Source organism: Heloderma suspectum, chromosome 6 (genome assembly GCF_057233095.1).
Source record: "Heloderma suspectum isolate Gila_16-S chromosome 6, 16-S_ref, whole genome shotgun sequence".
Lineage (NCBI taxonomy): Eukaryota > Metazoa > Chordata > Lepidosauria > Squamata > Helodermatidae > Heloderma > Heloderma suspectum.
The window spans coordinates 73,807,882-73,825,196 of NC_139463.1; the positions used below are offsets into that span (position 1 = coordinate 73,807,882).

General features: G+C 46.4%; 1 protein-coding gene across 1 annotated transcript in view; it reads right to left on the reverse strand.

Annotated features, from left to right (window-relative positions):
- The window catches only part of MPP3 (MAGUK p55 scaffold protein 3), a 91,494-nt gene that overhangs the window by 39,305 nt on the left and 34,874 nt on the right, over positions 1-17,315 (reverse strand). The window contains exons 9-10 of the mRNA XM_084808290.1: positions 13,589-13,663; positions 7,820-8,016 (exon numbers count right to left, since the gene is read on the reverse strand). Of these exons, the coding sequence (XP_084664416.1) occupies positions 7,820-8,016; positions 13,589-13,663 (272 nt within the window). The remainder of the gene's footprint in view (positions 1-7,819; positions 8,017-13,588; positions 13,664-17,315) is intronic.

A 17,315-nucleotide genomic window follows, 5' to 3' on the forward strand; every position in this document is an offset into this window, starting at 1 on the left:
ATCCAAGCTGCTGATGCACCTTGGATGGCTCCTTTAGGGTTCTGGCTGGTTCTGACTGAAACCCAGAGCGGATTCACCACCCCACTGACATCGGAGCCACCTATGATCACCTCCACCACCACCACCACCACCACAGTTTTTATTCCACCCTTCCTCCAAGGAGATCAGGATGGGATACATGGTTTCTCATGTCCCATGTCATCCTCACAACAACCCTGTGAGTTACGTCATGCTGAGAAGCACAGATAGTGACTGGCCCAAGGTCACCCAGTGAGCTTCATGGCTAACTGGGGATTTAAACCTGCATCTCCCTAGTCATAGGGGAGACACCACACGGACTCAGTTATCTTTACCTTTTGTTTCCTTCTTCTAGTTTTGTTTCCTTCCCTCCCTCCATAGAGCCAACCCTCAAGTCCAACTCCCACCATCTGTTGAAACGAGGCCCTTTGACCAGCCTCCCTTCTTCCCCCTGCCTTTTTTTCCCCTTAAGCAACTAGAGGAAGTTTGATTTGAGTCTTCTGTTTGCTGTTTTCCCTGGAAGATGCCCCTGTGTACCTTTGCAAGTGATGGTCACATAAGAAAAGTAGCATGCTGGCCAAGTAATCAATAGCTTTGATTCTCATTCCAATAAAATCATCTCGATGGTCATTGAAATGATGTTGTTCTAATCCTGCTCACAAAGAGTCCAGTAGCTCATTTATAAAAGGGGGTAACATAAATCTGGCATCCAGCTATATACTTCTTCGCAGAGAGAATATAAAGAGCAGTGGTCAAGCCTGCAGGGTCTCGTTTGTTTTTTTACGAGAACCTTGAGATGTACCAACCAGAGCCTGGTTCAGAAGACAGAATGAAAGAATTCTGAGCCCAGCAATTTGTTCTGAGAGTTTCCCTGAGTGGGCAGAGGTAAAACCCCTGATCTGCCTGCAGCCAATTTAAACCCTCAGCGGGCTCCAGGCATTTGCCAGAGCAACATCAAAGCCAGAAGCTGCCCTTGCATGCCTGTATCTAGCCCAAGAACCTGCTCAGCCCGGTTTGCAGCTGTCCATGGTCCTGATTTCCTCCCTGAACTCTTGCCTGCCTTCCCGGTCTTCCTTAAGGACTCCATCGTGAACATGAGCCGGTCCAGAAATTTAGATATGAGATCCAAATGGGCTGGAATTGAGTCATGAACACCCTGAGCATTCATGGGTCTGCAAGTCAGAGTTAAGGCAAGGGTTCTTCTTTGGAAGAAGACTTCCCACAGCCTCATCCAGAAGGAGATGGGGAAAGAATGTGTGGCTTCCTTTTCCTCTCCTCGTTTTTGCTACACCCCTCTGTATAGCATGCACAAAACAGAAGAAATTTCAAAGCCCTCTGCAGCACTGCAAAATGCTTTGCTCCTGGCTCTCCAGAGTTTTATTACTCCTATGTTGCTACAGGCCGAGGGAAGGAGGAGCTGTCCAAAGACAAATATTCAAAGGAAATGCCGTGATTAAAGGCGAAAGGCAGCCAGTTTACAACATGCATAACGTTTGTTTCTATTACCATCGATTTGTTCCCTCCTTTATTCTAAAAATCAATTATTAAGGAAAGAAAAATTCACAGTGGCAAGTTGCCTCTTGCCTTTTGCAGGAGATGAATTCTGTTGTCGGTGCGGTTGCAAAGGATTAAAACAGGGAAAAAATAATTGGTCCCAATGATAAAGAGTGTTAAGTTTGCCAGGGGCAGTGAGAAGATCACGCTCATCTGAGGTGGCTTCAACAGACCACATAAACCTATTTGCTTATATACAGGCACGGGATTTAGCACTTTGACTTACTTCCTTACAAGAAATTAAAACAAGGGTATTGGACTGCCCTTCATGGATCACTGCCTTGTTGTGGTGAAGGGGCTTGCGTAACTCAGTGAAGCCATAAGCTATGCCGTGCAGGGCCACCCAAGACGGACAGGTCATGGCAGAGAGTTCTGACAAAATGTGGTCCACTGGAGAAGGAAAGGGCAACCCACTCCAGTATTCTTGCCAAGAAAACCCCATGGAACGTATCACAAGGCTAAAAGAGATGACGCCGGAAGATGAGCCCCTCAGGTCGGAAGGTGTCCAATATACTACCGGGGAAGAGCAGAGGGTATTTCCAAGTAGCGCCAGAAAGAGTGAAGCGGCTGGGCCAAAGCCGAAAGGACACTCAGCTGTGGATGTGTCTGGCGGTGAAAAGAAAATCCGATGCTGTAAAGAACAATATTGTTTAGGAACCTGGAATGTCAGATCAATGAATCAAGGGAAGCTGGAGGTGGTCAAACATGAGATGGCAAGATTGAACATCGACATCTTGGGAATCAGCGAACTAAAATGGACAGGCATGGGCGAATTTAATTTAGGTGACCATCATATCTACTACTGTGGGCAAGAATCCCTTAGAAGAAATGGAGTAGCACTCATAGTCAACAAAAGGGTGGGAAAAGCAGTACTGGGGTACAATCTTAAAAACGATAGAATGATCTCAGTACAAATCCAAGGCAAACCATTCAACATCACAGTAATTCAAGTCTATGCCCCAACCACTGATGCCGAAGAAGCTGAGGTTGATCGGTTCTATGAAGACCTACAACACCTTCTAGAATTAACACCAAAAAAAGATGTCCTCTTCATCATAGGGGATTGGAATGCTAAAGTAAGAAGTCAAGAAATCACCGGGATAACAGGCAGGCATGGCCTTGGTGTACAAAATGAAGCAGGACAAAAGCTAATAGAGTTTTGCCAAGAGAACACGCTGATCATAGCAAACACGCTTTTCCAAAAGCACAAGAGGCGACTCTACACGCGGACATCACCAGATGGTCAATATCGAAATCAGATTGATTATGTACTTTGCAGCCAAAGATGGAGAAGCTCTATACAGTCAGTAAAAACAAGACCTGGAGCTGAGGAAGTGGAAATAGATTTCTATTCCTCACAGGAAGACCTGTGAGGAATAGAAATCTATTCCTCACAATGGAGGTGAGGAATAGATTTCAGGGATTAGACCTGATAGACAGAGTGCCTGAGGAACTATGGACGGAGGTCCGTAACACTGTTCAGGAGGCAGCAACTCAATCCATCCCAAAGAAAAAGAAATGCAAGAAAGCCAAGTGGCTGTCTGATGAGGCTTTACAAGTAGCTCACGAAAGAAGGGAAGCAAAAAGCAAGGGAGAAAGGGGAAGATATATCCAACTGAATGCAGAGTTCCAGAGAACAGCAAGGAGAGACAAGAAGGCCTTCTTAAATGAACAATGCAAAGAAATTGAGGAAAACAACAGAATGGGAAAGACTAGAGATCTTTTCAAGAAAATCGGAGATCTCAAGGGAACATTTTGTGCAAAGACGGGCATGATAAAGGACAAAGAAGACAAGGACCTAACAGAAGCAGATGAGATTAAGAAGAGGTGGAAAGAATACACAGAAGAACTATACAGGAAAGATCTGAACGTCCCTGATAGCCATGATAGCGCGGTCACTGAACCTGAGCTGGACATCCTCGAGAGTGAAGTCAAGTGGGCCTTAGGAAGCATTAGTAACAACAAAGCTAGCGGAGATGACAGTATTCCAGCTGAGCTATTTAAAATCCTAAAAGATGATGCTGTTAAAGTGCTGCATTCAATATGCCAACAAATCTGGAACACTCAACAGTGGCCACAAGACCGGAAAAGGTCAGTTTACATTCCAATTCCAAAGAAGGGCAACGCCAAAGAGTGTTCAAACTACTGCACAATTGTGCTCATTTCACATGCCAGCAAGGTGATGCTCAAAATCCTACAAGCTAGGCTTCAGCAGTATGCGAACTGAGAATTACCGGAAGTACAAGCTGGGTTTCAAAGAGGCAGAGGAACTAGAGATCAAATCGCCAACGTTCGCTGGATCATGGAGAAAGCAAGAGAATTCCAGAAAAACGTCTATTTCTGTTTCATTGACTATGCTAAAGCCTTTGATTGTGTGGATCACAACAAACTCTGGCAAATTCTGAAAGAGATGGGAGTACCAGACCACTTACCTGTCTCCTGAGAAACCTGTACCAGGGTCAAGAAGCAACAGTAAGAACCAGACATGGAACAACCGAGTGGTTCAAAACTGGGAAAGGAGTACGACAAGGCTGCATATTGTCACCCTGCTTATTTAACTTATATGCAGAGGATAACGCTGGGTTGGATGAATCACAGGTTGGAATTATGATTGCCGGGAGAATTATCAACAACCTCAGATATGCAGATGATACCACCCTAATGGCAGAAAGCGAAGAGGATCTAAAGAGCCTCTTGTTGAGGGTGAAAGAGGAGAGTGCAAAAGCTGGTTTGAAACTCAACATTAAAAAAACTAAGATCATGGCATCTGGCCCCATCACTTCCTGGCATATAGAAGGGGAAGAAATGGAAGCAGTGACAGATTTTATTTTCTTGGGCTCCAAGATCACCGCAGACGGTGACTGTAGCCATGAAATTAAAAGACGCTTGCTCCTTGGGAGGAAAGCTATGGCACACCTAGACAGCATCATAAGAAGCAGAGACATCACCTTGCCGACAAAGGTCCGTCTAATCAAAGCTATGGTTTTCCCAGTAGTAATGTATGGCTGTGAGAGCTGGACTATAAGGAAGGCTGAGCGCCGAAGAATTGATGCTTTCAAACTGTGGTGCTGGAGAAGACTCTTACGAGTCCCCTGGACTGCAAGGAGGTCAAATCAGTCCATCCTAAAGGAAATCAACCCTGAGTGCTCATTGGAAGGACAGATACTGAAGCTCAAATATTTTGGCCACCTAATGCGAAGAGAAAACTCTCTGGAAAAGACCCTGATGCTGGGAAAGACTGAAGGCAAACGGAGAAGGGGATGGCAGAGGATGAGATGGCTAGATAGCATCACCGATACAATGAATATGAACTTGAGCGCACTCCGGGAGAGAGTGCAGGACAGGAAGGCCTGGCGTGCTATGGTCCATGGGGTCACGAAGAGTCGGACACGACTGAACAATTGGACTGCCACAATATGAAAGAGCAGTACATAAGCAGTCAGTGGAATTAAAACAAACACAACGCAACATAGAAGCAATGTACAGAGGATTAAAAAGGTCTGGGGAAAATTTAAAAAACCCTTTACCTGGTGCCAAAATGACACCAAGGTAGGTTCCAGGTGAACCGCCCTGGAGAGAGCATTCCAGTGTCATGGTGCCACTACAACCAAGTAGGCCCTTTTTCAGATAGCCACCTGCCACACATCACATGGCAGGTGAGCCCAAAACAGGGCTCTGTTGAAGATCTCAGAGTGGGGGAAGCAACCTGGTGCCCTCCAGATGTTTTAGACTATGGGTCCCATCATCCCCGACTACAGGTCATGCTGGCTGGGGCTTATGGGGGTTGTGAGCCGCAAACATCTGGAGGGTACCAAGTGTCCTATCCCTGTCTTGGAGCAGGAGTGGGGAGATGGTAGATCTACTGGTAAATCAGTCTCTGGGTGATACGCCATAGATCAGCAAGGATTTCTGATTACCAGTTGTTTAGCAACAGTAGCAACAAAATGAATCCCCTCCCATCCTCAATTATACTCCTGAAATGAAGAAAGCTTGGGGTAGCTGGGGGAGGGGGGGAGTTGTATGCTATGACTGTGAGCTCTCTTCTGTTCTGCTCTCAAAACAAATTTCTGGGCTCAGAATTCTGAAACCCGTGTGAATTTTGCACCAGTCTTCAGTGAGATCTTGGGGTTCTAGTAAAAAAGAAAGCAGATCCCACAGGCCTCAAAACTGCCCACCTCTGTCTTAGAGCAGGTTCATGTAAAGATAAATGTTTCCAAGCCATGAAAGGCTTTTAATCAGGGGTGGGCAACATGTAGCCCCTGCAGCCTCACAGTGTGGCCCCCACCACCCCTGAGATTCAGGGGTACCCCCAAAACCCCTTTAAAAACAGGGTTTTGCAAACAAATGGCATCCGTAGCTGCTACAGATGGCCAAAAGCGTCAAAATTAGCTTTTTTGCAAGCTAATTTTGAGCCTCTTGGGGTTCTGTAGTAACTTTGGATGCCGTTTTGGTGCTATTTTTTTTCAATTCCCCTGCCACGTTTTCAGCACCCGGTGCCAAGGGAGTGAAAATAGCCCCCGGACCCCCCAAAGTTGCCCACCCCTGCTGTAAATAGCCAAAATCAGCACCTTGAATTGAGCCTGGAAATGAACGTGAAGGCAGCGTGGTTGGCGCAGCCAGTGGCAGCTGGTGACTACAGTTCTGAAGGGGCTGTGGTTCCATCCAGGATTTTAGTTATCACCAGCCAAAGCTCTAACAGTGCTACCCAAAGGTGCTGAAAGGCGCTAGCGAAGGCGCTCCAGAACTGAAGGTGCTCCAGAACTTTTAATACGTTAATGCAACTAGTTATAGATCTTAACTATGTTAAAGCAATTCAGGTAACATGGATATACTCCTATTAAGAGAAAATATTGTTGGCTAAATTACTGCCCATATAAAACATGCTGCAGACTGCAGTACAATTCATAAAATGCCAAGTATAACTTGTGACTAAAGTTGCTTAAAGGACCAGAGGGGTAAAAGTCTTGCCAGTCTTGCCCTTGTGCCTTTAGCAGCAGCCTGAAGTACAGAAGTCGGCAGGTGAAATGTTTCATAGCATGAAGGCAAGCATTATCAATTGATAATGTCTGTGGATGAAGTGGCTGTGAAAGGTATAGCTACAGAGGCTACTTTAAAAGTAGTACCCCACTCAAAGCACTGAAATTCCACTCTCAAAAATAGTCCCCTGGTGCTTTAGTAGTCTTTTCTATGGTAACATCCTGGCATTGCCCTAGCGGTCAGTTCTTCTCCAGTCCCAGACCAGTCAGTTGCAACACATCCTTGGTTGTGAAACCCAGAAGTGAGTTTAAGAGGGAAGCAAAGTGAATGCGAATTCTGAGAGTACTTATTTATGAATGGCCTCATCAAATACTATAGGAAGTGCTTGTTCTAAGTAATTTCAGGATCAAAGATTTCATAGAAGGCCACAGGGAAACATGGATTAAAATTAAATTAAATTTAGTTTCAGAAGTTTTGCTGATATTTGGTCCCAGGAAATAAGAGAGGTTCTGGGTGCACCTACTGGGTGCCACTCGAGCATAAAGAGGTGACCATCGCACTTGCTGGCCTTTGAAGGGTGTTTGGAAACTTCAGCTGGTTCAGCAAACTGCAGCCAGACTGTTGAAATTATAAAGAATATGTGTCTCCTCTTCTGCAGCAACTTCACTAGCTGCCGCTTTGTTTCTGGGCACAATTCAAAGCGCTGGTAATGATCTATAAAACTGTCAAGACCAAAGGACCCAGGTGCCTGAAGGCCCACATTCTGCCATACGAACCTGCCTCTCAGAGAGGCCCTTCACTCAATCCTGCCAGTAGGGAAAGTCAAGCTTAATCCAGAGCAAGTGTCAGCACATGTGGGCCCTTGGCAGCTGCTCAAAAATGCCACACAGGGGGAGCAGATTAGACATTTCCATTTCTAGGATGTGGCAAACCATCACTTGCAGCTTTATCCCAATGTGACAAGGCATAGTTTGTCCTCAAACCAGGGTCCCGAATCCTGGTTTGAGGACAAACTAAGGTGTGTGCAAACCATAGTTTACCACATTTGGAAGAAACAGCCAACTATGGCTTGCCACAAACTAGAAGAAGGAGCTTCTACACTCCTGCCCTCTCAGTTGAGCGGAAAGAAGTACAGGAGCCTGAGGCTCACTACCACTTGTTCTCATAACAGGTAGCCACAGTTTGATGTTGCATTGGAACTGAGCCACAGCCTTGTTCACATTCCTAGCCCAGGCCCGAGTACGACACCACTGCTCTCTCCCCAACTAACCTTTCTTGGAATTGCTTAGAAGGAATCAGCCCTGCCCGAAGGTTCGTGTCTCCCACTCGTTTGGCCTGCCACCATGTTGGGTCATCCTGGCTCACCACCTCCAAGACGTGCCTTCTCTGAAACGGCAGCCCAGCCTCCTGGCATGGGATAGCTTTATCCTCTTTCGGGTTGTAGGAGAAGAGGGCCCTCATGAACACCTGCAGTTGGGAAAGGAAGACAATTATGGCCCATGTGGTGGGTTTCCCGTGATTACATGCAAGTGCAGAAAGGTCATAGAATGCTATACAGACCACATTCTGAATTTCACAATAGCCTGAGCTTTACCTTAGGGATATGAATAAGCAAATGAAATAAAGTCAACAGCTGTCAAAATGGCAGGACAGTGTGTGTGTGTGTGTGTGTGTGAGTGTGTGTGGGAGAGAGAGAGAGAGAGAGAGAGGCCTGTGTCAGACACAGTTACGCCTGCTAACTGTACTTTGGTTTAGGCTTTATTTTTCATCCCTGCCACTCAAGGCACTTCTACCGAAGAGCTGGAGAATGGACTGCTGAGCAACACTAATGTGGCGGAGACCTCTTGGTAGAGTCCATATACATGAATGAAAAAATTAAAAAATTAAAAAAGACACACGCCTAGGACAAAACCCCCACATGCAAAGTCACCACCCTCACACACGCACAGTGAATCTGAGGGGCCATTTCAATTATTTTGAGCGGTGAGGGCTGAAACAGAGTGGTTTTAGCGAGACAGGGCCCTTACCAAGGCTGATGATGGAGGCTAACTCTTTTTTCTTTTCACATTAAAAAACAACAACACAGCAGTCATTAAGTTTTTAAAATAATTTAAATGCTGCCACATATAATTACTAACTAACATACTGCTGCCGTCATTTCAGGTGCATTGTTGGGGGGGGCATGGCAGCTGGAGCTCTGCTGACATTTATATGCAGTTAAAAAAAAAAGATGCCACCCACCAGCAGCAGCATTGTTTTAAACTGTAAAAGGAAAGGAAAAAAAAACAGCAGAAGAAACCCTCACCACCACCATGGTAATCACCTTCTTCCGACCCTCACCCCCCAAACCATTCAAACCATTTTGGCCTGTGCACTGCCTGAAACGGTGCCCCTGTTTTGAGAGAGACTAAATGCCCTCCCAATTGAACAAACCATCCATTTCAGGGTGGGGGTGGGGTGTCACAGCAGCCCTATTGCAAACACGGACACCCACACACCATGGTTTATATACCTACCCATCCCTGCAAAGACTGAAATACAACTGGAACAAGCTTTTACTGAATCTTTGAATAAGCCCTTGGCAAAGACGGTGGTATTACAAGGAACCCTTGTCTAATTCTAATTATCGGATTTGTATGATTTCCCTTAGGAAAGGGCAGACGCACTTTGCAACTGCAGCGGAAAAATGCATTTTCTGGGCAGGAACAAGAGCACGCCCCATCACCCCTGCCCACATTCAGTGAATGTGTGAGAGGGATAATGAGTGAACAGGGCTTCTGCTTTGACATAAATTAAGTCAACCACCTCGTCCTCCAGCTCCCTCCTCCTCTCTCCTCTCCATCATCAAAATCTACCATCATCAAAAATCAAACACATTTGTGCTTGAAATGAAAACTGGGTGCGGACCAGCCCAACTGACATGGCTTCCTCCTGGAAACTCCAGTTCTCTGAGGTGGACTAAGGATTTAAAAACAAAACAAAACCATAATTCTCAGTCCCCGCACAAAGCTCCAGATTTTAGATTTCCTTGAAAGAACGCCATAACAGTTAAAACTATCTGAGATCAGTTAATACTTATAGTGTAAATGGAGCCCTGAATGGAGAGCCAAGGGTATTCTCCACAGAGCCAACGGGCATATCGCAGTATTTTTACCAAGCCTGAAGCACTATCCAAACTTTTTTCTAAACATGCATCACCGGCTCACCCCCCACCCCCATGTAGGGATGCTGGAGAAATCTGCCACAGACTCAAATGAGGCTGGATTCCAAAGAATCTGATCTCCAGAGTCCACAGTGGACCGGCCACATTTACCTCCAGCTCCAGAGGAGTTCCCACAGGGCGGCTCTCTAGCTTCCTTAAAAATGCAATATGCTAATGGCGGCTGCAATTAGCTCATCGTAGGAAAGTTACAGCTGTAAACGGCATAGTGTACGTCATTTGTGGCTGTAAAGCACTTGTTGTTCAGTCGTTCAGTCGTGTCCGACTCTTCATGACCCCATGGACCATAGCACGCCAGGCCTTCCTGTCCTCCGCTGTCTCCCGGAGTGTGCTCAAGTTCATATTCATTGCATCGGTGATGCTATCTAGCCATCTCATCCTCTGTCGTCCCCTTCTCCTTTTGCCTTCAGTCTTTCCCAGCATCAGGGTCTTTTCCAGAGATTTTCTCTTCACATTAGGTGGCCAAAATATTTGAGCTTCAGCTTCAGTATCTGTCATTCCAATGAGCAGTCACGGTTGATTTCCTTTAGGATGGACTGATTTGACCTCCTTGCAGTCCAGGGGACTCGTAAGAGTCTTCTCCAGCACCACAGTTCGAAAGCATCAATTCTTCGGCGCTCAGCCTTCCTTATAGTCCAGCTCTCACAGCCATACATTACTACTGGGAAAACCATAGCTTTGATTAGACGGACCTTTGTCGGCAAGGTGATGTCTCTGCTTCTTACGATGCTGTCTAGGTTTGCCATAGCTTTCCTCCCAAGGAGCAAGCGTCTTTTAATTTCATGGCTACAGTCACCGTCTGCGGTGATCTTGGAGCCCAAGAAAGTAAAATCTGTCACTGCTTCCATTTCTTCCCCTTCTATATGCCAGGAAGTGATGGGGCCAGATGCCATGATCTTAGTTTTTTTAATGTTGAGTTTCAAACCAGCTTTTGCACTCTCCTCTTTCACCCTCAACAAGAGGCTCTTTAGATTCTCTTCGCTTTCTGCCATTAGGGTGGTATCGTCTGCATATCGGAGGTTGTTGATAATTCTCCCGGCAATCTTAATTCCGACCTGTGATTCATCCAACCCAGCGTTTCTCATGATGTACTCTGCATATAAGTTAAATAAGCAGGGTGACAATATGCAGCCTTGTCGTACTCCTTTCCCAATTTTGAACCACTCGGTTGTTCCATGCCCGGTTCTTACTGTTGCTTCTTGACCCTGGTGCAGGTTTCTCAGGAGACAGGTAAGGTGCTCTGGTACTCCCATCTCTTTCAGAATTTGCCAGAGTTTGTTGTGATCCACACAATCAAAGGCTTTAGCGTAGTCAATGAAGCAGAAATAGACGTTTTTCTGGAATTCTCTTGCTTTCTCCATGATCCAGCGAACATTGGCGATTTGATCTCTAGTTCCTCTGCCTCTTCGAAACCCAGCTTGTACTTCTGGTAGTTCTCGGTTTGCATACTGCTGAAGCCTAGCTTGTAGGATTTTGAGCATTACCTCGCTGGCATGTGAAATGAGCGCAATTGTGCGGTAGTTTGAACACTCTTTGGCGTTGCCCTTACTTTTACCTAAATACAGCCGTAAACAGCTGCAATTAATGTAAAAGTAAGTGCTTTACGACCACAAAAGGCGTAAAATACATCATCTACAGCTGTAACTTTCCCGTAATAGGCTAATGGCAGTTGCCATTAGCGTATCACATTTTTTGGAATGCTGGAGAGCCGCTCCACCAGCTCCAGCAGACGCGGCAGGGCTCTGAAGGACTTTGTGGGGCCCTAAGCAGCCCAAATTGCCCCACAGTGGGCCCTTCCTGGACCAAGTAGTGGGGTTCGTACATCTCTACCCCCATGTGCATTTGGCAGAAGGTCTGCAAGAGCCTCCACACGTACAACCCATCCACAGAACTGTGGATCTGGCCTGTTCGAGGGTCTGCAATTGCACTGACTGAATAGTTTGCATGTGCAGAGGCTCTTTCAGAACCTCCATCAAATATGCATGCAAGGGGTGGGGCCAGCAGCCACAATCCCACTCCCCCTTGCACACACATTCAGAACATAAGAAGAGCCCTGTGGGGTCAGACCCAAGGCCAATCTAGTCCACTATTCTGTTTCCACAGCTGCCAATCAGATGCTTCTGAGAAGCCCACGAGCAGGACAAGAGGTCGCTCTCGCTCGTGTTCCCCAGCAACTGGCGTACATGGGCATACTGCCTCCAATACTGGAGGGAGCATATAGCCATCAGCACTAGTCGCCATTGATAGCCTGCTCCTCCAGGAATTTCTCTAACCCTCTTTTCAAGCCATCCAAAATGGTGGCCGTAATGTAAGCCTATGATATTAATGTTTGTGTTTGCATTGTTAAATTTGACACGGGTAACATAGGGTTAATAGAGTTAGGGGTTAGAATCATAGAACAGTAGGGTTGGAAGGGGCCTACAAGACTATGAGGTCCAACCCCCTGCTCAATGCAGGAATCCAAGTCAGAGCATCCCTGACAGGTGGCTGTCTAGCTTTGTCTTGAATGCCTCCAGCATGGGAGAGCCCACCACCTCCCAAGGTAATTGGCTCCATTGTCATATTGCTCTAACAATCAGGAAGTTTTTCCTGATGTCCAGCCGGAATCTGGCTTCCTGTAACTTCAGCCCATTATTCCATATCCTGCACTCTGGGATGAGCGAGAAGAGATCCTAGCCTTCCTCTCTGTGACAACCTTTCAAGTACTTGAAGAGCGCTATCCTATCTCCCCTCAGTCTTCTCTTCTCAAGGCGAAACATGCCCAGTTCTTTCAGTCTTTCCTCATAGGGCTTTGTTTCCAGCCCCCTGATCATCTTTGTTGTGGTTGAGTGAAAGGTGGGAGGGGCTTGTATATGTGCGAGGATTCTGGAGTTATAAAAGGAATGAACTGACAGAAGTCAGACAGGGCCTTAGGGATTGAGGAAGCAACATCTAGTTAGTAAGGGAGGTTGTGTATCAGATTTTAGAAGGGGTAACGTGGGTAGGGAAGTTAGGACCAAGCATTAATGAACAAAGCATCTAACTTTTCTTGTGTTAAATAATTTGTTTTTAAATACAGACTTCCATGCGTTGATTGAATTGTTACACTACCATTATTAAATCTATTTCCTTATTTAAAAAGGTAAAGGTGTCCCCAACCAGTCGTGTCCGACTCTAGGGTGTGGTGCTCATCTCCATTTCTAAGCCGAAGAGCCAGAGCTGTCCGAAGACGCTTCCGTGGTTATGTGGCCGGCATGACTGAACACTGAGGTGCACAGAACGCTGTTACCTTTCCCGCCGAAGCGGTACCTATTTATCTACTTGCAATTTCTTGCTTTCGAACTGCTAGGTTGGCAGGAGCTGGGACTGAAGACGGGAGCTCACTCCGTCACACGGCACTCGGGTCTCGAACTGCTGTCCTGCCGACCTTCCGGTCTGCAGTTCAGCGTCTTAACCACTAAGCCACCACGGCCCCATATTTCCTTATTACTTCTCTCATAATGGGTTGAGAGAACCAATGGAGCATACTGAGTTTCTCTGGAACCCAGACAGAGTAAAAGGGCTGAAGCTTGGGTGTCAGTGGGAACAACTGATCCAGGTGAAAGCGGGCATTTCTGAGGGGTTTGTTTCTCAGTTTCAGAGGGAGAAGCTGGGGAAAAAGTGGAACCCAGGCAGGAACGTCACAGTGGCCATCACCACTTCGTATAGTAGCAAATTCCATGGCTTAACTATGTGCTGTGTGAAGAAGTCCTTCCTGTTATCTGTCCTGAATCTCCCACCACTCATCTTCAGTGTCTGAAGAGAGCCAGAACATTTGCATAAGCCAGCATGGTCTCTTACCTTGCTGTCCTTCAGGCGATCTTCTTCTTTGACGGCTGGAATTATTTTCAGCATTATCGATCCCTGGGACTGAGCCTAGGAGAAAAGAACTTTGTGTTGTTCTTTTTATGGGAAACCAGCCTGCATCCACAAAAACCATTTAGGTCAGTTTGACTCTCAATAGCGACATAGGAAGCTGCCTTATACCAAATCAGTATTTACTGCACCAGGATGAGGAATGTGTAGCCCTCTGGATGTTGTTGGACTGCAAGTCCCATCAGCCCTATCAACCTTAGCCAACGTCTACAGTGACTGGCAGAGAAGTTCAAGAGAGGGGCCCATTTTCCCAATCCTATGTGGAGATGCTGGGGATTGAACCTGGGACATTCTGAATGCAAAGCAAGTGCTCTACCATGGAGCCATAGCCCTCCCTGCAGGAAGCATTATATTCTTGCATTTCTAGATCTCATATGGTTGTGCTCAGTGGAGTGAAGAAAACAGAAGATGAGTCAGAGGCATACCTCTCTCCAGGAATCTTTAGTAAAAGCCAAAAGATTTGTGTAAGAGCTGATTACTCTGGGTACCAAGTATAGCCATCATTTTTAAGCTGGGGGCAAGACAAAATTATTATTTTTTACACACATAGTGAGTAGCATGCTGGAAATGGACGAGAGAATCCTGGGTTCAAATTCCTCGCTCAGCCACAAAGCTAATAATGGGCCAGTCACTCCCAAGCCAGCTAGCTGTCTTAGGGCTGTCAAAGGGATAGATCCATGATATGACACCTTGAGCTCCCTTGGAGGAAAAGTGGGGTACTAAATCTGATCAATAATTTACATAACATTTGTCCAGCCTTCCGCAACCTGGTGCCCTCCAAATGTTTTGGACTTCAGCTCCCATCAGCTCCAGACAGCATAGCCAATGGTCAGGAAAGCCAGGAATTGTAGTCCAAAACATCCGGAGTGCAATAGGTTGCATTTGTCTCAACATTCCACAGCTGAAAAAGGTGGAGCTTTGGTCTTGGAATTGCAACAACAGGTTTTCTAACCACTCAGTAATGTCCTCCGATTTGATTTCAATTGATTCTTTCCCTCGCATGCTTTCAAAGTCAATCTCCACCTTTGCCAGTATGATGATTATGAATACATTTGGGCTTTGGGGGGAGGGGGTCATCCGCCGCTTAATGTGAGATTCAAATGCTACTCTGTGTGTTACCCTGCAATTTGATTCTGCATTTTGTATTCTGAATTTTTCCTCTTTGGGGGAAGGCCATAGCTTCGCACACCGTTTGCATGCAAAAGGTCCCTCGTTCAATCTCTGACATCTCCAGCAAGAGTCCTGGGAAAAGACCCCCGTCTGACTCCCTGAAGAGCCACTGCCAGTCTGTGCAGAACAGCCCTCTCCAACCAGGTGCCCTCCAGACATTTTGGACTTCAGCTCCCATCAACCCCAGCCAGGATGGCCACCAGTCAGGGATTATGGGAGTTGTAGCCCAAAACATCTGCTCCAGGTTGGGGAAAGCTGGTGTAGTAGAGAATACTTAGCTAGATGGACCAATGATGTGCAGAATTAGGAAGCTGTCACAAACTCAGAATTTGGAACTGGGTGCAGAAAATAGCACCTTAAGAATCCCAGCTTTACATTTTTGTTTGCTTAAGACTGCAGTCCTATGCACACTCACCTGGGAATAAATTCCACTGAAGAGAGTGGGACCTACATCTGAGTAAACACATGCACAAGACTGCCGTACGCAGCACACTTCAAGGTCTTCATTTGACTTCAAAACATGTGCTGGTGTAACTGTGGACAGGGGCAGGGAGACTAAACAGAACATTTCAAGTGAGCAGAGCTCACTCACTGAGCCTCCTTATCACTAGCAAATGCAAGGGGGGATACACAAAATAATCCAACGTATGTTGTTTTCCTTAATTTGCATCCTGCATGCGGGATGCAGAAACCAGCTCTTCTGTGCGCAGAAGTTGGTGTTTTAAGCTCAGATACACATCCGTGGTCCTCCTTCGCGGGAGGTATTTAAGCAGAGGCTGGATGGCCATCTGTCAGGGATGCTATAGTTGCATCCTGTACTACTGATGCTGCATTGAGCAGGGGGTTGGACTACATGACCTCTAAGGTCCCCTCCAACTAAGAGTCTAAATGGCATTGGTGTTTTCAGACTTGTCTCACTTGCGGTTGTTCCACTCCAAAAGGGAACCACTATTTTGGGGGGGGGGGTCACTGCTCTCGTCCCTGGAGGGGCTTTTTCCTGTTCAGTCTTAAAAGTATTCAAGTACAAATTGCATCTTGCGTGCACCATACTGCCAGAGAGCCTACTAAACTATTTCAGTGTGCTACCAGCATTAAAGTCGAGAACCACAGAAGGGCCTCTTTGTAACCTGACTTCTCCACACCGATACTTAAATTATTTTTCAAGTGCCTAGATGGGAATCCTGACAGCTCTGGGTTCTTTTGTTGTGGAAGCTGCCATGACTAGTGGAAGAAAAAAGACACCCTCCTGCCCTTGCTCTGAACAAGGGTTCGGAATAATGGGGAACTTATGCCTTCAACACTTTAAACATTAATTGACCCATTCAAAGGGATTACTCCCCTTGCTTTCTTGTTCCCAAGCTAGGCAGTGAAAGATGAAAGGATGTTCCCCTCCCAATGAGGCACTTAGCTCATTTTCACTATTCACTAAGTGATGAACATTCAGAGGACCTATTTATGGCACTTTGCAAAGCATCAGATACATTATTGATGCAATATGAATAAATAACACATATAGATTTAGAGCATGCCACATTACAGAGTAATAACAATAATAATGAATGAGGGGTGCAACACTGAAGTGATCGATCACTTAATAATTTAAACAAAAAACCTTTTACACTGCAATCCTATACTCAGAAGTAAGCGCCACTGAATTTAATGGAACTTCCTCCCAGATAACTGTGTATAGCAAGAGTTGGGAGCATTTTTTTTTATGTTGGGGGCTACACTATCTCGGGGGTAATCAAGTCACAAGTGAATGGGGCCAAAGCCAGGTGTCGATGGGGCTACCTCTTCCTTTCTTTCTTTCTTTCTTTCTTTCTTTCTTTCTTTCTCTCTTTCTCTCTCTCTCTCTCTCTCTCTTTCTTTCTTTCTGCCAGCCCCTTTTCTTCCACCCCCTCACCTCCCTTCTCTTTCTCCCCTTCTCCCTCACTCATTGCTCTGAGCAAACCATTCGCCTTTACTGCAACAGCTGCTAAATCATGGGCCGGCAACCTCCGGCCTACAGAGGCTGCCTATGCAGCACCTGGAGGCTTGGGTTCCCTCCGCTGGGCCCCACTTGCTACCGTCCCCACTCCCCACTCCCCCGGCTCACAAGGCTACCAGGGTCTTTGGGGAAAGACAAAGAGTAAAATCCCCTTGTTATCTCCAATTACAGGTCCTTTGGGAGCAGGAGCACCATGCCAGGGAATGCCCTTGTTATCTCCAAACACAGATCAGAGATAACAAAGGGTTTCCCCTGGGGGAGTGGAAGTTGCACACTCGTCCAGTGGTGGCTGTGCACTCATCCCCTGGGGCGCGGTGGCTGCACACTCAGGCAAACGTGCCCTTGCCTTTCGCTAGTGGGGAAGGTGAACAACCAGTGAAGCCAGGCGACGCACTCATCAAGCACTTGTAGGAACTCCTGAAAGTGCCGGATGTCTGGATGTCACTTGTCCTAAAATCCATTCCTTCTGTTTTGTGGATTGTCATGCACCTTTCA